The sequence below is a fragment of the Suricata suricatta genome, chromosome 9 (genome assembly GCF_006229205.1).
Source record: "Suricata suricatta isolate VVHF042 chromosome 9, meerkat_22Aug2017_6uvM2_HiC, whole genome shotgun sequence".
Lineage (NCBI taxonomy): Eukaryota > Metazoa > Chordata > Mammalia > Carnivora > Herpestidae > Suricata > Suricata suricatta.
In genome coordinates this window covers 8,539,509-8,559,177 of record NC_043708.1, presented here as the reverse complement: position 1 = coordinate 8,559,177, position 19,669 = coordinate 8,539,509, and the positions used below count along the sequence as shown (strand labels likewise).

Sequence of the window (19,669 nt, the reverse complement as noted above, 5' to 3'; positions counted from 1 at the left end):
AGTCCAAGACCCCAGCTCGGACATCTCCTAGGCTGGGAGGTGCGCCCAGACTCGCCCCCTCCCCGCCCCAAGCCCACGGTGATCATGATGCATAGTCCCTCCCACCTGCCTAAGGCACCGCAGTGAGAATTAATGAGGCAATGTATGCGAAATGCTTGAACCCATTAGGGCAGGGTAAATAGTGGCCTCCGTGGCGATGAGTGATGAGGGGGAGAAACCAGGGTCTTCTGACACGCAGCAGCTAAATGTTCTCCCTGGGCCAAGCCGGCTCACCCGGGGCCCTGGGGGTGACAGAGCAGATAGGGACTTGAGCTTCCCTATCAGTTAGAGCCCATTATTATGCCCCCTGCTCCCTCCTCCCCTGAATTAGCCAACCAGCCTTACCTCCCGGGACCCAATTCACGGGTGAGGCCATGTCATTAATGTCCCAGCTTTTGTGCGACAGCCATGAACAGCCCCCTCCCAATGCCTATGGAGTGCATTGCTTTAAATTCCAGGAGATGCTTAGAGGCGGCTTAGCTGGGTCTCTACGTAGCCCAGCCAGGGCGCACTGGGGGGCTGGGGCGTCCCAGAGCCTCTAAGTCTGTCGTCTGACCCCCCACGCCTCCCCCGGTTCTGCCATCTCGCTGCCCACTGCCAGCTTCCACCCAAAGGTCCTGGGAGCCGGGAGACGGCAGGCTTTGGGCCCCCCGGCCCTGCTGCCCATGAGCAGGGTTGGCGGTGGCGAGGTTGGGTGGCGGGGGGAACAGGGTGCAGTGAGGACGGGTCTGTTTCTGCTTCTGCCAAAAGACCAACTGGCCAGTTGACTTTCTGTGTGAACCTGTGTTTCCCTTGCTGTGGGTCCCGTCCTGTGTTCCTCCCCCGCCCCCACCCCCAAATCAGAAACCAGGAATGATACAAGTTCAGGGAGTAACTGTCGAGCTCGGTGCCTAGGATGAGAAGACAGTGATAAAGTACCTGGGGAGGACTCCGTGGTCAGCAGTGTCTTCTTCCAGGTCATCTGAGGATCGGACGATGCCCGGTGCTATAAATGTTGAACTTTCTACGTGGTCCATGTGCTTCCTTTTTTCCTTCTTTTTACTGCTGGTTGATTCTCCCATTACCTTTTCTTCTAAAGAGTTTGCTAAGTTTCCCAAGTTTGCAAATTCCTGGGACTTAAGGACAAACACACCCAAGTAAGTCAGTGTTGCATGCTGCGTGCTGAGGGCGTGACACCAAGCCCCCTCCCCCTGCCCCCCCAGCAGTGCTCTGTTCCACCTGAATTCCAGGAAGCTAGGGCGCCCCCTCCCGGGGGTTCCTTCCAGCACAGCCTACCGTGGGAGGGAGGCCCACCCCCACTCCAGCTCAGGGGGCAGAGGGCAGAGGCCACACACTGTAAACACAGCAAGGGTTTCAGAGTCCCTAAGATCTGGCTGTGTGAGTTACCTTAAGCAACTGACTTTAGTTCTCTCCCCCACCTCAGTTTCCTCATCTGTCAAGTGGGTATAATGACTCTCCGTCTCTTCTCACTATACCACACAGTGTGAACGATGCCCCATACGGTTGGGCGAGGGTTGGGCCCATCACACAATCCTCATCCACTTCAAGAAAGAAGCGAATCCTGGAAGCCAGGTGAGCCAGCAGGTGCAAAGGTGGCCCCTGGGCTGGGAGAGGCACACACAGGGTGACAGCTTGTGGGAGGACGCCTTCCCCGTGCCTTTGCTGGGTCACAGTGCAGGTCTCTAGCATTTATCTGACAAGGACGGCGCTGACTGTGGTCCACATCAGGCACTCTGAAGCCCTTTGGCACTGAGATGCAGGGGGGGAGGGGAGAGCAGTGTTTGGGGCCACCTCTCAAGCATCCCTTCAGGGGCTGTAATCTGCTCCACAGGCACCAGAACAGGAGGGTTAGAGTAGCCGGTCCCTGCACCAGGGACAACAAAGCTCTAGGCGGGGACTAAATCTGCTCCCAGCAATGTGAATGCCTGTCCCCCCTCTGCCATCCATGGGCCAATCGTACCTTTTCTGAAAGGCGACAAGAAGAGACTTTTGTGTAAAGACAAGAAGAAGCAGCTTTCCATTTTCTCATCTCAATGGAAAGTTTTTTTTCTTTTAAAACAATCTTTTTAATGTTTATTTATTTTTGAGAGAGAGAGAGAGACAAGCATGAGTGGATGGGGACGCAGAATCCAAAGCAGGATCCGGACTGTCAGTACAGAGCCCGACGTGGGGCTCGGATCCATGAACTGCGTGATCGTGACCTGAGCTGAATTTAGACCCTTATAGGACTGAGCCACTCAGGCACCCCGTATTTTTTCCTTTGGAAAAGAAGGGCCAGGTGTCAGAGCAATGCTTGTGTCTCTTGTCTGCCTGACAGACCTCACCTGTCATCCCAGGCCACAAGCCCTCCCTCCGCTCACCCACGGGACCACCGGGCTACATCGGGGAGCCAGGGACCAGTGTGCCTGGGCGCAGTGGGTGCCCGTTCGTTGGATGGGGGGCAGCCATCGGGGGCAGCTCAGAGCCCAGAGATGCGGACAGAAGGAGCGGAAGCTCTTCCCAGGGCTCACGCTCAGTTCAGGGTGAGGTGGACTGGAATCTGTGTCTCCTGGTCTCACTCCTTCAGCCACACCCCGAGTCACCGTCGCATGCTGGGCACACGCACCAGCACAACCCGCTTTTGGTGAATGACTTTCGTTTTTGTGAAGCAGGAGAGAAGTAGGCTGCAGTCAGTCTGTCCGGGGAGAGGAACTGGGCTGCTAATACTCTATTTTTAGTAGCACAGAGGGGCAGGACAACAAGGTAGGCTTATCTTACCTCCTGCCACCTACTCCGTCCCTTTTCTTTTGTCCTAAAAGATCTGCTGTCCTCACGGTCCCTCAGCCTGGGGACTCCAAGATATGATCTCACCGAGGGCCAGGTCTACCCCGCTGGGTCTTGGGGTCCCCTGCTGGAAGAGCCTGCTGGGCTGGGCTGGCTTCCAACAAGTCAGAAGACCGCAGGGGTAGGGGGCGGGGCCCGGGACTGGGGTCCCCTCCCTGGGGGCAGAAGCAGTAGATGGCAGGTGGGTTCTGGCGCCCGGAACCTCCTCACTCTCTTCCCCATCCAGCGGCTTGCCTCTAGGCTTTTACTATCTGAGAACTCTGCTCCATCCAGCACATCATCTGGGGGTGGCGAACCAGTAAGTCCAAGCTCCACTTCCGGTCTATCTAGACTCTAAATGTCTCTTAAGGCTACTGATATTGTCCCTTTCTCTTACAGCCTCTCCAGATGCTAGGATTTCTCATCCCTCTGAGCACCTTCCAGCACCTCGCTCAGCCTAGACTCTCTCCTGCCGTGAGCCGGAGCTCCATCATTTACCTTGGTGTTTAATTTACCCTGTGTCCAACTTATACACTCTCCCCCAAACCATCATGCAATCTTTGTTTCCTGCACCATCAGCCCTGCCGGGCTGCTCTACAGTATCCGAAGATTAACATATCAACACTCACTCTCTCCTGGGAGAGAAAATCACAAGTCACAAAATCAGGTTACCGAGAAGAGTAGAGAGCTGTCCCATGTCACTGGCTATAGAGGAGAAGCAAATGCCCAGGGAGAAGCTGGGAAGCCTCCTGGGAGGAGGTGTCATTAGCATTGGGCTTGGAAGAGGAATGAGTCATAGGGGGAGGGGGAGGGGCAGAGCAGAGTGTGGCTGCCTGGGAGGTAGAGGGGAGGCTGGCTTGGCTGGAGGGGAGGGAAGGGAGAGGACCAAGAGGAGGAGCAGGTCAGGGTCCCCTGAACCCCTTCACTGCCCACTCAGGTGGCCCCTTGAGCTGCCGGGCCAGATGAAATGGGGACACCAAGTGGCAGATTAAGTGTGGGCCCAGCTGCTAAAACTCTGGAGTGCGTGTCCCCCACTTCTAAGCTCAGGAGCCAGATAACTGCCAATAGGCACCCTTCAAAAAGCAGGGCAAGAGTCAGATTCAAGGCCTCACTCGGTTTCCTCGGGCTGCAGGAGGCGGGGTCAGGGTCTGCTAAGCACACAGTAGGTGTGCTCCTGGTCACCATTTCCAATTATTACTGCTATGATGCAGGGCCCTCGTTCCTTCCTCTTGGCGGCCTTGTGGGCAGGAGCAGTGCTCGGGGAGCCCAGGGGGCCCTCCAAGGCCCAAACCCTCAGGAGGGCTCCTCTCAGGGGCCAGCCCTGCCCTTGTCTGAGCCTGAGTGAGGGAGCATCTCCTTAAACTGGCCGAATCACCCCCTAGTTTATGGAGGTGGCAGCGGAGTCCCGGACAAAAGCAGAATCCGTGCAGGGCCCGGGGCTCCTGTACCGGCGACCACGTACCTGATGGCTCTCCCCAGGACCACCCTCTGCAGCCTCCTCTTGCTGGTGGTCTTCCAGTGGGGATGGGGGTGTGGGCTCCAAGGCTGGTCTGGTGCCCTCGGCATCTCTGTCGGTACTCGGGGTGGGGACGGTGGCCTTGGGGACGTTCTCGCCCAGCCCCGGGAATCTATGGCTGTCCCAAGAGACCTCGGCCTCCTCGGCCTTGTCCCCGGGCCCCAGGGCACGCAGATAGTCCTCTGGCTCCTCCACATCCAGGTCCTCGATTTTCAAATCCTCCAAGCCTTCCGCATAAGCCTCCAACACGGCAGCCAGGGGCACCTCGTAGTGTGGGTAGTAGAAGAGGTCGTGGGGAATGACGGACACCTTGGACAGGGGCGGGGAGGGCATGAAGTCCACACCTTCCTCGCTGTGGCTGCGCAGGGTCTCCAGGCTGACGCTGCTGTTCGGGGGGTTGGAGGGCAGCTCCCTATCCAGCCACTGCGGCCCCTCATCTTCCCCCTCGTCTTCCCCCCAATGGTGCCACGTGGACTTGTGTTTGGGCTTCTCATACACTTCCGGCTTTCTATCCACCGGCGCCTCCTCGGGGGCCAAAGAACCGCCTTGGACTTCTTGCCCAGGGTCCTGGCGAGGTTCCTGCTTGTCCAGCCTCTCTGGGGACTCATCTGAGTCTTTCCTCTGGTGCGTGGATTTACTTTTCCTCTTCCCTAATTTCTCAGCATGATTTTCCAAAACCTCTTCCTCGACAGGTTTCTTCTCAGGAGGCAGAGGACCCTCACTGAGGGCCTGGCTGGTCAAGGCAAAATCTCTTTGGTCACTGTTGAACTTAGAGGCTTTTAAAGGTACGCCTTCAAAATAGTCTTCCTCACCCATCGCTTCTACGGTCAGCAGCTTGACCTTGATTTCCATGGAATCGGCCATAACTGTGTTGTCCCCGAGGGGCGACAGGGGACGACTCTCCTTCCCTCCATCGGCTACACCCTCCAGCACCCCATTCCACGAGGGACAACTCTCGGAAGCCTGCAAATGACTGATCTCACCGTCCACCGAAGACTCGTCACCTGGGGACTCATCAGAGGCTGCTTCCGAAATCTTTGGGGCTTCCTGCTTTGGCTTTTCCTCCGCGATCTCAACTGCCAGGATGTCCCCATCCTGCTTTGACAACGAATCCTTTGTCCCTCTCAGGCTCCCTTCAAAGCACAGGTCTTGACCATAGAAAGGGTCTTTACTGCAGGAAGCGTCCTTGAAAGTGTCCGCCTCAAAGTGCACGGTCTTCTTGATGGGCAAAGAGTTGGACCTCTGGTTGTCCTTTCTGGATGATAAGATGGAAGATTCTGGAGACGGCTCACTGGTGCTGCCAGACTTCCCTGGGACCCCTAGGAGGGCCTGGTCGATGATCTGGTGCATGAACTCGGTAGAGCTGTCTGACAGCAGCCGGCTGGGCACACCACCCAGGAAGCACTCTTTTGCGCTCTCGGACTTGTCACAGACGAAGACTTTGGAGGGTGGTGGCTGGCTGGCTTCATGGTTGATAGTGTAGGCTCGCTCCCCATCTTCAGTCAGAAGGAAGACTGTGCTCTCCTGTTCAGAAGGGGTTTCTCTGATGCGGACAAAGGTGGATTCGATAGGGGCTTCTTTATCCGAATCCACGAAATCCTCCTGTGAAGAGACACAGGACAATGTGAAGTCAATCAGAGGAGTGTCGGAGTAGAGTGTCTGTTCCCCCCTCATTAAACAGAAACTGGCGTGGAAAAAGCCATTTCAGAACGAACTCAAGAAGTGCTCTAAATCGGAGAGGCAGATGGATTCTCCTGCCGAAACGTGAAAATGCCAGATAGGTTGAGAAAATGTGCAAAGAAGTCTCAGCAAATGGAACTGTAGGGAAGGATGAGCCCTTCTGATATGTCAGCTGCTTCAGACCGGTGGGCTCCTGTCTCGTCTGAGTATGAATAGGAGAGTGAACTTACCCAAGACAAGGGAAGATTAATTAGCCAAATCTTGACCGATTGCAGGGGCCAGTGTGAGAGATCCAATATGGAGGGGCCTCAAATGCAAAACCCATTCTCTTCATATACTCATTCTCGACACACAGGACTTTTGTGAAGTCAGAAATAGCTGAGAGCGAGAGCAGGGCCAAAAAGCAGAGAGCAGTCTGGGTGGTCTTGTAGAGCTTGGCTCCCAGCATCCTGGTGGAGAGAGCTGGCTGACCTCATCCAAAAATCACATGAAACCAGAGAGCTGACATTAAATAAAACTGCGGTGTAGCTGCTACCAACTCTGGAGGAAGTCAACACCGTCAGCTCCTCGATCGGCTCCTTGTTTGGGAAAAGGCTGCCTTCTCTGGGGGAAAAATTGGGGCAACCTCAATCACTACTCTTCTTTTATATGCCAGGTCTGGCACAAAATAAGAAGTTTTAAGACATGGAGAAGCAGGAGAATGAGACTCACAATCAAGAGAAACAACAGTCATTAGAAGCAGATTCAAATATGACCCAGGGTTAGAACTAGCAAATAAAAGACTCCAAAAGAAATGGTTTAACAAAGACTACAAGAAATACGTAAGAAAGTGGTTCTGTAGGCTGAAGGGAGGCAAACCTGGATCTGAAGAAGGGAATGAAAAGTACCCCAAATGGTAACTATACGGTGGATATTGAAGACCATCTCAAAGCTTTCCTTTTTCCTTAAAAAGTCTCCTGACTATTGAAAGCAGTAATAATAACAAAACATCGGCCATTAAAACATATGCTGAAGTAAAGTAAATGACAGTAATAGCACAAAGAAATAGAGAAGTGAATGGAATTACACTGTTACATAGATGCCTAAAATACTTGTTTTACTTTATGGGGTATAATAGTAATTCAAGGCAGACTAAAGTAGGTTCAAGATGAGTCTTATAATTCCTAGAGAAACTACTGAAAAGATAAGACAAAAAGTTGTGGCCAAAAAGCCAAGAGAGGAGATGCCATAGAAGTGAAAACAAATAATCAAATAATCTAGAGAATGTTAGGTAGGAAGGAGCATAGGACAGAGACCATAGGACTGATGAAATCAATAATTTATAGGACCAATGAAATCAATAATCAGGATGGTAGGTTAAATCTGTGTAAATAGTTGAGAAATACACTAATAAGGTGACACACTAATTCTTTTCAGAATATATAAAAAATCAGACCTGACCATATACTACTTGTAAGAGATACACTTTAAATATGAGCACGCATACACCAGAAGAGAAAGAGAAAGAGATATATCATGTATGCATTAATTATAAGAAAGCTGGTATCTTCTTATAAAACCAAGTAGATTTCCAGGCACAGATTGAAATTGCAGAAAAATACAATGATTGAGCCGTCAGGAAGATATGACAATCTTAAATGTGCACGAATTTATAGCACAGCGTCGACACCATCAAGCAAAAGCTAACAGGACCAAGAAACTCCACAACCCCAAGTGGGAGATTTTTTAACCTGTTTCCTCAAGCTAATTGACAGGAAATGTAGGAAAAACATCAGTATGTGTACAGGATGTTAGAAGAACATATTAACCAACTCAATCTAATTGGTCTTCAAAGAAGGTCACTTCTTTCTTTTTATTATATTTCTTTCTTTCTTTCTTTTTCTTGAGAGACAGAGAGAGAGAGAGAGAGAGAGAGAGAGAGAGAGAGAAAGAGAGAGAGAAAGAGAGAGAGAAAGAGACAGGATGTGTCACTGCCTTCTATGTACATATATTTACCCAAATAAACCATATGTTGGGCCATTAAGCCAGGGGCAGAGTCTGGTATATCGGTGACCAGGGCTTACCAAAGGTTTATTAAAATCAACTAAACTTGGGGTGCCTGGGAGTCTCAGTCAGTTAAACATCTGCCTCTTGATTTTGGCTCAGGTCATGATCTCATGGTTTGTGGGTTCAAGCCCCACCTCGGGCTCTGTGCTGACAATGTGGAGCCTGCTTGGGATTCTCCATCTCCCTGTCTCTCTGTCCGTCCCCTGCTCACTCATGTGCTTGCTCTCCTTCTCAAAAAATAAACATTTAAAAATAATAAAAAAATAAATGTAAAGTGTCTTATCCATGATTCTGAAATTAGAATGTACCAAGGCAACCCTCAAGGGACCTGAGACCCAGTTTGGATTAGGACTGCTCATTTCATCAGAGCTCCGTTTGACGGCCGGCAGATGGAAATCGTTTCTAAATCAAAGGTAAGGAAACAAACATACAGCTTCCAAGTCCGGGAAATGTTCCAGAAACTGTGCCACGTAAGTCACGATGGACTGCTCATCCGGTGTGTCAACCATGATGTCTGTTGAGAGAGACACAGGCGTTAGAAGGATGATCAACAGGTGAGCTTCAGACAGGATCGAGGGACGCTTGTTGGTGAAGAGTCCCACAGACCACTGAGATTTTTTTTTCTATTTATTTTATGCTTGAGGAGACTGACACCAGAGAGGATGGATCGTGTGGCTAACGTCTCACATCTGCCTGATGAAAAGAGGTGGGAAGTAGAATCCACGATTCCGCCTTTCCAAGGCTGTCCGCTAGTCCCCGCTGCCTGGATTCCCCCACTGGGAGCAGCCAGTGCTCGGCCCTATCAGTGAGTCTGGTGAGCCGTGACCCTGACCCCCTGCTGACGGAAGTCCCAGAGCAGCCCAAGTCAGGTGGAAACCAATTTGACGGACAGCCAAGGGCCCGGAAAAGGCATGCACTTTCCAACTCTGGTGTTCCATGGACGGGGTCTGGTCCTGAAGAAAACAATCCCATGATGCACCCTGAGCTCTATTCAGTAAGAGGTTTACCACGTGTTGTATAGAAACAGGACCTTTTTGAAATAACCTTGATGTCCACCCACGGAAGACCTAAGTGAATTTTGGGATGCCCCCTAGATGGACCACTGTGCAGCCATTAAAAACATATAACAAAGGCACGATAGCAACAGGCAGAGTGCTTACATCATAATTGATAACATAATTAATTAATTAATGTACTTAATGGTAAGTAAAAAAAGTAAAATACCAATAGGTGATGGGGGTGAAGAGGACATTTATCATGATGCACAGTGAACAACGTATAGAATCGTGAAGCCACTCGACTCCTAAAATTAACTGTACTGGAATTAAAACCAGAAAACTTAATAAAAAACAGTAAAATACACATCTACAGGTGACCCTTGAGCAACTTGAGTTTGAACTGTGTGGGTCCACGTACATGCAGGTTTTTGGGTCAGTAGAGTTCAGTAAGCGTATTTTCTCTTCCTTGTGATTTTCTCGATAACGTTTCCTTTTCTCCAGCTTACTTTACCGTAAGTAGCGTGCGACCCGTATAATGTACAGAACATGTGTGAATTAGCTGTTCTTGCTATTGGTAAGGCTCTAGTCAACAGTAGGCTATTCGAAATTCAGTTTCTGGGGGGTCAGAAGTTATACATGGATTTTCTTTTTTTTTTTATGTTTATTTTTGAGGGGGGGAGGGGAAGAGACAGAGAGGGGAACAGAGGCTGTGAGGCAGGCTGTGTGCTGGCAGTCGTGAGCCCGACGGGGGGCTCAAACTCACAATCTACAAGATCATGACCTGAGCTGAAGTCTGAGACTCAATCGACTGAGCCATCCAGGTGCCCTATACATGGATTTTCAACCACACGCAGTGGGCAGTTAGCACTTCCAACATGCGTATTGTTTAAGGGTCAACTGTATACATATGCCAAATGGTCTTAATTCTGTAAAGAAAAACTATGATGAGATGCTTTGAAGAATGCTAAGGGGTAGGAGTACAGGAAAAATTTAAAAATGTCTTCATTTGATTTTCCTGTATTTTCCCAATTTTTCGACCCAGGCAGCCTGTGTTACAGATGCGATACAGAGTGTTCAAGAGGAAGCGGGGGAAGCAGGCTCACCTTCGGGCTCCAGCAGCCTGGGGATGTGAAGAGCCTCGTGCGCGATGCGGAAGGCCTTCTCCAGGTTCTCCCGCATGGAGTCCTCCAGGGCCTGCTTCATGTCCACCAGGCTGGGGTCGATGGCCTTGATGACGGCCAGGAACGCCATCCCGCTCCTCCAGCTGCCCGCGAAGTCCTGCACCGCCACCCCATACCTGAAGCAGAGCGGCCGCGGCGGCCGCGACGCAGGTCAGGACGTGAATCCCGAGGATGTCACACGCGGAAGCCTCGCTGGCCTCCGAGGGGGGCCAGGAGCTGCCGGCGAAGACGCCTTAGGCCCTGAGTCCCGGGAACACTGTACCCAATGCTCGATCTCCGTGTCCGGAGAAACAGAACAGAATAGTGTGTGTTACACACGAGTCAGCAAAACGGGCCCCGGTGTTCCCAGATTCCCCGACACGCACGGAGGAACTACACACAGCTCGCTTTTCAGTGACGGGCAAGCCAGTAAATAAGGGTGTGCGACCAAAATGGAGCCAGAAAGGCCCCACGTTCCCCTCCTGCCCGCCCCACCCCCACCCCGTGGGTTCCCACGGCTATAAGTCATGTGTTTCTCTCTGGCCCTCAAATTCCTCAGTTGTAAAACGGGGGCCATTTTACTGTGACCTCTTGGTGGCCGTGGGGGCGAAGCGTTAGCTCTCACCCACAAGAGTGGCGGTGGCATGAGGTCAACTTAATGTGCGACACAGGGTAGCACACAGAAGCTACCGATTTTTCTCTCAATATTCACATAAATCACACTACCAATTGAAAACGGAGGGGCAAAGATAGACGATGCTGCCAGGCATCAATTTCCTGTAGAACCAACCCGAGACGCCACCCGGCTTCCAACAGTGGCCACTGAACTCTCTGAAAAACTATTTTTATTTAGCAATCATCTGCGATTCCTAAGAAGCTGGAGAGGCGGTAGGAGCGTTCCTCTGCCGTCTACACGGCTTCCCTCGGTGCACCTTACGTCACCGAGTGTACTGAGTATGGCATCAAAGGCAGGACGCTGACAGTGCCACGAGCCTGTGAGCCACGGACCTTGTTTGGATTGGGCTGTGTCGTTCCCGTGGGGTGATGTGCAGTCCATGCCATTTTGTCAAGTACAGACCCTGTGGCCACCGCCACCGCCAATGGAGACGCAGGGCTGCTCCATCATCCCGAGGACACGTGCTCTCCTTGATGGTCACCCTACCTCCCGGCAACGGGGTCTCTTTGGGTTGATTTATTTGTAAACCCATTGAACAGATGCGTACATTAACCCACTCTATCCTACTCAGCTCCTCAGTCAAAACCCAAAGATCCAACTCTCTTCTTCTTTCTTTCTGTTTTATTTCCATATACCAGGGAGAGAGGCCCCGAGGTGTGGGTGCTTATTAAGTGCTGCTCAAGCACAAGGTGCTTTCATGAGCTCACTCCACTTCACCCGAACTGTCCTGGAAGGCAGGCAGTGATAAGTCACTGTCTCGCCACCGACTCGGCTGTGATGTCCCAGGAAGGCCTCCGGTCTGTGCGGGGCAGAGCTGGGGGGCCCCTCGTTGGGTGTGGCTCTCTCTCTGCACGTGGCCTCCCTTTCTAGCTGTCCCCGCCGCAGCCCAGGGTCCCAGCGGCTGTCAGCTAGCTGTCAGTGAGAGACCTGATACAAAATTGCCGAGAGCCCTGGCCTGCTGGTGTGGGGGGTCACACCACATCACAGCCTTTATTGTGATTAGAGTTTACTAGGTACGGGCCCTGAAAGATGCCCTGAAGCCTAACAATGAATACGTACGTCATATAAGGATCCAAGAGCCTCTCCTACTTTGGGATTTAATGGAGGCAAAGCCCCTTCGATTTGTATTCAAATTCTCCCATTAGTTTTCTGCACACCATTCTGCGAATACAGCTTTGCGTGTGCAGAAACTGAAAATGCACAGCGCTCCCTGTTGAGTCTACATGAAGCCATAGGCACATAACCTAGTGTTATGCTAGTGCCCCTATCCTCTCCCCTCTCCGGGGTGGGGGGCCCTCCCTCTGCCTGACGACTTCATGGGGGTGGGGGCAGGGGGCGATGGCTTACTTCCTCGTTCTCCTCTGCACCCATGCCAGCAGGGTCCTGATGGCCTTCCTCTGATCCTTCACTGATATCGCCACGCTTCTCTCCACGGTGGGCGTGGGTGGGAAGGAAGAGTCTGAATCTGTGCCCGCCGAGCCAGGTGACAGGCTGGAAGATGGAGAGTTCCTGCTCAGATTGCCTGTGAGCTCCTTAATCTGGAAGGAAAATGGCATTTCAGACCCCAGGGACAGACTCGGTGCCAACCCTCATCTGACCCCAGGCCACAAAGTGAAGCGTTAGATCTTCCCCGTAAGAATGGCCATGGCCTGAGGTCAACCTAATGCGTGACACAGGCATGAGGTCAACCTAATTTGTAACATGGGCCCCCACACAGAAGCCATTAATTATCTCACCGTTCACATAAATCACACTAATATCTGTGTGACTGTCACAGGAACAAGCTGTACGTGAGGGTCCAGCTCACGTACAACTGGGTCTCCAACCAGGCAGAAGAGGCTTCCTGATGACCATGCGGTGGCCAGACGGTTTCACTGGCTTGTGGTGCCTGTGGACACCTCACAGGGAAGCTGACCTCTTTCTGGATACTCTCTCTTTTGTAATTTGGCCATGTGTGCGTGCGCGCATACACAGACACACACGCAAGGTCTTCCTGGCCAGATTCCACCTATCCTGCTCCTCTCTGCCTGTCGGTCCCAGAATGCACCATGCTGTTTCAAGCCTTACGCCTAAGTGCATCCTGGTCCTGCCGCCTACGCGTCCCTTCCCTCCATCACCAAATCCCTGGCTCCTCGAAATGTGGCTCCTACCACGTGTCCCTTGTGAGAAATGCAGAATGCCAGGCCCTGCCCCTGACCCAGAGCATCAGAATCTGCATTCCAACCCCACCCCCGGGGCATCTGCATGCACAGCAAAGTTGGCGAACTGGTCTAACGCATTCACCCTCATCCTTCAAAACCCCGCTCTGGTGTCACTTCCTCCACGGAGTTTTCCTCCTTCCTCTTCCTCCTGTGGGGTAGGTGCTCCTGCTCAGCGTTCTAACAACACTCTGTGCACAGCTTGATCATAACCTTCAGCCACAGGGACACTATGGGACTGTCTTGTCCGTGAACCCAGGGAGTCAGGAGGGCAGGACTTCTTGTGTGCAGAGCCTGACACATAGGAGAAACTAAATAGACATTTACTGAATGAACAAATGGATGGATGGTTATCTGGGCTGGATGTGAGGCCCTGACTTTATGTGCATGTTTCTAGTATCCGTCCAAGGGTTTGATAAAAACATTACTAAGTGAAGCCTGTATTTAACATTGTACAGTTGACAGAGGGCTTTCCCACAGGGCTGACCACTGCTCCCATCTCACAGATGTGGAAACTGAGGCTCAGAGAGACAGCCTTTGGTTGTTTTAAGGTCCAGGCTCACGTAGAACTGAATCTGTTGTCCCTACACCTGGCTGGTGCACATTCCCCTCAGCCACACCAGCAATGAGGGGCCAGCTCCAACAAGCCACCTTCCTGCAGGTCCGTTTTTACCCGTAGGAGGGCGACTCCGTCAAGAGCCATGATTTTCTATTTCAGAAGAAGGCATTTTAGAAGATGCCTTACTCCTTCCTCTTCAGGGATAAGAACTTGAGCAATTTTTTTTAATTTAATTAATTAATTTTTGGGGGGTGAGAGAGAGCGAGCAAGCTGGGGAGGAGCAGAGAGAGAGAGAGAGACAGAATCTGAAGCAGGCTCCAGGCTCTGAGCTGCGGGCACAGAGCCCGACCTGGGGCTCGAACTCACAGAATGTGAGATCATGACCAGCTGAAGCTGGACACCCAGCCAACTGAGCCACCCAGGCGTTCCTGAACTCAAGTTGTTTTAAACGCTGCCTTCACACTCCAGCCATAGATCCTGGGCTTCCCTATAGAATCTGCATTTCTGAACAGAGGCTGAAGCCGCCACGGACGGAGAGCACACCCTGGCCCGTCACGGATGCCTCTTCCTACCGCTATCTCTCGTCCGGCTCTTTAATTTACATCTGCCACGCATGAGTAGTTTTAGGAAAGTCAACTCCAAGTTCAACTTTTGGTCACAAGTAACTCCCCAGTTTTTGTGACACTTCAGAACAAAATTATTTTCTGAAGCATATGTTTAGCTCTTTAAGTCCCAAGAGGATGGCTAGACTCTTCTGGAGAACAGAACTCAGGCCACTTTTAAAATCACAGGGACTTTGGCAACCAGATTTCTCTGGTTCTTTTGCAAGAAACAGAGAGGTCAACTCTATCAGAAGAAGGGCCTTCCAGTCTCCCTCGATCTGACCCCACTCTGCTGTGTTGGCACTAAGCAGGCTCTAGGAGATCGTGGCTGTGCGTTATGGAAAGGAAATTACCTGGAAGAAGAGAATAATGTTCCATATTAGCCCAAGAACCAATGAGGGGTTGCCGTCCGCTATTTCCGCTGCGTCGATGCTAACCAGTTTTACCTGGAGAGAAGCAATTTATGAGCTTTAGCACGGGTGTTCAAGCAGGTTGTAAGCTGTTGTTTTCTGATGCCCTCATGGACCTGCGCCTCCTTGTCTGTATCGCTCAGTGCTGCCCAGGGCCGCCTCTGGGACCCCAGCATGCAAAACGAATGTCAACATGTTTTAGAAGCACGTGCATTGTACGTACCATGGGCAGAGGCTCGTCTAAGCTCCTTGTCAGGATGGACTCGGTCTGACCCACAACAAGCCCATAATGTGGGTACTTCTATTATCCCGGCATTTCAGGGGAGGAAATGTCACAGATGCCACATGTGACGTGACTGGGACACATAGCCAGGGAAGGTCTGAGTCACTCTTGTCAAGGACAGTTGATCTGCCCATTGGGTCTGTCCGTCTGCGACACGACCACCCCCAAACCTCCAGAGGCAACAATTGGAGAACACCGACACCAGCAAGTGTGGACCACGCTGAATAATTACCCACTGCTAGTGACACACGGTGTGTTGGGATCAGGCATGTGCCCTGAACTTCTGCATCGTTACGAACTATCCTGGTTAAAATGCATCTATTATAGAAACCCTTAGGGGATTCCCTATTCATTTAACTACGTTCTGACCACAGGATGATGCTTTGGTGAATGCCTAAGGCGCTGGTTCTCAAACTGTGTTCCCCGGACCAGGGGTAAGAGCACGGCCTGGGATTTGGTGAGACTTTAAGTTCCCTCCCAGTCCTGCTGAACCAGGAAGCCCCAGGCTAAGGCCCGGCCGCCTGCATCTGAATCCGCGCTCGAGGTGATGCTGATACAGGACCGCTGGCCAAGTCAGCATCGTCTCCAGCAAACAGGATCTGAGGACACACAGATCAGGCGTCTGCGCACATCTGCAAAGGGCTGCGGGATACACGCTTCAGAGCTCGCGGGCCACCCCAGCCTTTATCACGCTTGCTTCTCCTTTCTTCACGGCTCCTTTACAAAAGTGCAAAACCGTTCTTTGTGGCGGAGAGACAATTAACGCAAGTAAAGGTCTGCTCTCAAATCCACCCTGCAAACTTCTGCCGGCAGATTCCAGAAAGCAAGCCCGGGGTGAGCGTCTTGCACAAACACTCCTTCCTCCCTTCCCTTCGGGCCTTTGACAGACGTTCTACGACCGCTCTTAGATCCTATCGGCTCGTCAGGGATCTGACCACCCTGATCAGTAGGGCTGGGCTTTCCTCGTGGGGGAGAGAGAGACCCCGAGCTCCCCGGCTCCAGTCCGTCTTGCAGGGAGTTTGTAACTCAGGCAGCAGGTGCTCATTCCCACAGGTTGGAGCGCGTTGTCAGTATCGTGAACATACAGCTGATCGAGTTCAGGTCCAGTGTTCCCTCGGCACACCTCAGGGGTGGCACCTGTCCCATGTGATGAGTCACGTGCCATCCTCGGCCTGTGGTCTCCTGACCCCTCTGCTCCGACAGCCCCCTCTGTTTGGTGGCTCACTGCTCTCCTCCAGTGCAGGGCGATCAAAGTGCTCACTGTGATCGTCCAGGACTTGGCTCCTACCTGGATGGAGGCCGAGCGTGGCTCTCTGAGCTGAGCCTTCGGGAAAACGTTCCCAAGTGAGGAAATGACAGAACCGCCTTGCGGGGAGACACGGAGCAGGCTGGTGGACCCGCCCCTGCGGATGACAGAGGCCAGGACCCCTGAGTTAGCTGTGGGCTTTCCCAGCAGGGGGGCCAGTCCTACCTGCACTACCCGCCACCCTGGCCGTCCCTCAGCAGCCGGCCACCAGCTTCCACCCCTGAGGGCTCGTGCTCCCCTCCATGTCCCTGGTGTGACAGCACCTGCAGCATCCTGTCCACGGGAGGCCTCCGCCACCAGGCTCGAGGCTCCTGAAAGATGCACATGTGCTTATAACACGACCGTGTGTCCCCAACGCTGAGCACATCCCCAGGCCCACAGAAGACACTTGGTAAATGCGCCCTGATGGGCTGCTGGGAGCACACCCACCATCTACATGGGTGGTCCCGACATAGGCAGTGGGAGACTGTGGCCCACATTCTAGGCCCCTCAAGCGCTTCGGCTGGGGTCCCTGGGAGAACAAGGAATAATTAACCCCAGGCAGCTGTTCCAATGCCCTAGGTTGTCACCAAAACAGAGCACCTTTGGGATGGGGGTCAGGGAACGCAGCTAAGAAGAGCCACGCCCTGCACCCCCTCCGGGAGCAGAGACGCAGGGGGCCGGAGGAGGTCAGAGCAGGTGCAAGTGGAGTCCTCACACTGGGCCGAAGCTGAACTTAGCTGAACTTGTCCCGGCCGGGCCCACTCAACCCTCAACAACGCTCAGAGGTGCTCTATGGTTTTATCACCTCCATTTTACAGATGAGGGAACTGAGGTTTGGGGAGCCTGCCTAACTTTCCCGGGTTGGAAGCCGGCAGGCGTGGCCCGCGCTCTGACCCACCCCTGGAGCGCAGAGGAGGCCAAGGTGAGGCCAACTCCACAGATAGGCCAGCTGTTTTCATGAATATGTGATGCGCTTTAAAAAAAATAGTAAAACAGCTTTATTGAGATATAAGTCACATTCCCTTCCGCATTTAAGGTGTATCAGTCAATGGTTTTCAGCATATTCACGGAGATACCCATCACCACAATTTTAGAACATTTTCGTCACCGCAGTAGGAGAATAGCTCTCACTACCCCCCCAGTTCCCCCCAAGCAGCCGCGAGTCTATCTTCTGACTCGAGATTTCCCGGTGCTGGACTCTTCATAGGAACGGAATCAAAGACTAAGTGGTCTTTTGTGCCTGGCTTCCTCCACTCAGAGTAACGTTTTCAAGATTCAACCATGTTGGAGCCCGTATCCGTACTTCATTCTTTTTCACAGCTGAATAATATTCCAGCTGGGGGACAGCCGCCCTATTGTCCACCCACTCACCTGCAGATGGACACCTGGGTGGCCTCCACCTTTTGGCTATTGTGACCCATGCTGCTCTGAACCGCACTGTGCTTGTGCTTCTTGGCTGCCGCCACCATCTGAACACCCTCCTGCATCTGGGGCTTTCCTCGTGGTTTGGGAGGCGGAGCCCACCTCCTTCTTCAAAACTCAGAAGCATGTTCCCTCCCCTAGCGCAGGAGCAGGGGCCCAGGTGGGATCCCGATGGCAGTCCAGGCCTTCAAATGTGGACGTGTGACGCTGAGCGCTCATTCCCGGGTGGGGGGCGGCAGCGATGTCCTTCTCCCAGAGGCAGCGGGGATGGTGGCAGGGAAGGGGGGGTGCGCTGCTGGGAGGGGGCTCTGCAGCTGTCCTGGGCCCCGTCTCTGATTCCCCAGTCTATAGAGGCACTCTGTGTGCTACTGGGCATCTTTCTGACAAACCCCTTTTCTGCTGCCATCAGCCAAGGTCAGCTTCGGCTGCTCCCTCTGAGGAGCCCTGCGTGGATCACAGGTGCCGACACACCGGGCGAGCCGGGAGGGCTTCTCACCCGGGTTCAGTGGTGAAACGTCAGGAGAGGAGCTCTGGAAGTTTCATCCCTCCATTAACATGCCTGTCCATTTGTGAAGGAGATGGAAAACAGAGCTGAACACACAGAAAACACTAATTTAAATCTAGAGCATTACATCCAAGAAAGAAGAAACGTTGGGATGTTTTCCCCAGTCTCCTTTAGCCCCCCTTTGCTCCTGTTTCTCTGATATCCTGTGTTCTAAGAGAGAGTCGCCCAAGGTGGCATGCTCATGGTCCTGCTATTCAAAGGGATAAAGAAGCAAACATCAGCTGCTCAGGGCCGTGAGCCGGCGCGCGGGTCCCAAGGCTGGGCGTCCGTCGGAGTCGGCGTCTAGGGGGCCAGAGAGGGGCGGGCAGGGAGCCCGGGGCCATCCCTCCAGCTGAAGGCCTGCCTGAGTGCGTCCCGTTACGTTGAAACTTAGTTTGGTTTTACCATGGTCACAGGGTCCCCTTTTCATGCTTTCTCCTGCGACCAGCACTGAACTTCAAATCGTGTCCCTTTCATCCCAAGAAAAGCATGTGTGTTGCGAATACTTACATTGCTATCTTCCAAAAACTTAAGTGCTTTCGCTATATTGTTCAACCGGAAAATGCGGTGAGAGGAGGATTTGTACTCGTGCAGCTGGAACACAGAACAGAGCAGAGGAGGAGTAAGCCTCTCGGGACCTGCGCTGCCAGGGGTGGGGGGGCGCCCTCTTTGTCTTTACTGTTTTCACGTTAATCTCAAGAGCATGTTAGGGGCTTGCAGCTGAAACCTGGCTTATCTAAGGTTCTTGGGACTAACTGGCTTGAGTCGGTGCGCAGGGTGGGGGTGGGTAGTGCCCGGGCAGGTTACACAGGGGACGGAGCTATCAAAGTTCTCCCTCTCTGACCCGGCTCCTGGCTTTGATGTCCTCCTTCTCCAGGGACGTTCTCTCGCCACACTGACGGCTGTGTCAGGCGGGAGCACCTGCTGAGGCGTCCCCACCGCCGCTAAGTCCCCCGGCAAGTCTCTCCCGGAGGTGGCAGATGTTTCTGCTTTCTGGCCGAGAGCTTTGTGGACAGGTGTCTCAGGTCGCAGAGAGAGACTGACAGAGGCAGCCAGGCAGAGACACAGAGGAGAGACAGAAAGACAGACAGGCAGAGAGAGATACTGAGACAGAGAGACAGAGACAGACAGGCAGAGAGAGATAGTGAGACAGAGAGAGAGAGGTGGAGACACAGAGACAGAGAGGAGAAATACAGAAACAGAGATGGAGAGAGACAAGAGACACACACACACAGAGACAGAAAGACAGACAGGCAGAGAGAAAAGAGAGAAGAAATACAGAAACAGATGGACAGAGAGAAAGACAAGACAGACAGAAAGAAGGGAGCATGCAGGCAGAGAGAGAGAGGAGAGCAGACAGAAACAGAGAGATGGAGAGAAAGACAGAGACGGGAGGTAAAGGGACAGAGCTTGCAGAAGCTAAAATTCCAACGGCAGTCGAACGGC

At 52.7% G+C, this 19,669-nt stretch overlaps 1 protein-coding gene across 1 annotated transcript in view; it reads right to left on the bottom strand.

Annotated features, from left to right (window-relative positions):
• The window catches only part of CLMN (calmin), a 52,093-nt gene that overhangs the window by 6,270 nt on the left and 26,154 nt on the right, over positions 1 to 19,669 (bottom strand). The window contains exons 4-10 of the mRNA XM_029951886.1: positions 18,734 to 18,817; positions 14,630 to 14,722; positions 12,265 to 12,455; positions 10,185 to 10,378; positions 8,515 to 8,597; positions 4,304 to 5,959; positions 958 to 1,154 (exon numbers count right to left, since the gene is read on the bottom strand). Of these exons, the coding sequence (XP_029807746.1) occupies positions 958 to 1,154; positions 4,304 to 5,959; positions 8,515 to 8,597; positions 10,185 to 10,378; positions 12,265 to 12,455; positions 14,630 to 14,722; positions 18,734 to 18,817 (2,498 nt within the window). The remainder of the gene's footprint in view (positions 1 to 957; positions 1,155 to 4,303; positions 5,960 to 8,514; positions 8,598 to 10,184; positions 10,379 to 12,264; positions 12,456 to 14,629; positions 14,723 to 18,733; positions 18,818 to 19,669) is intronic.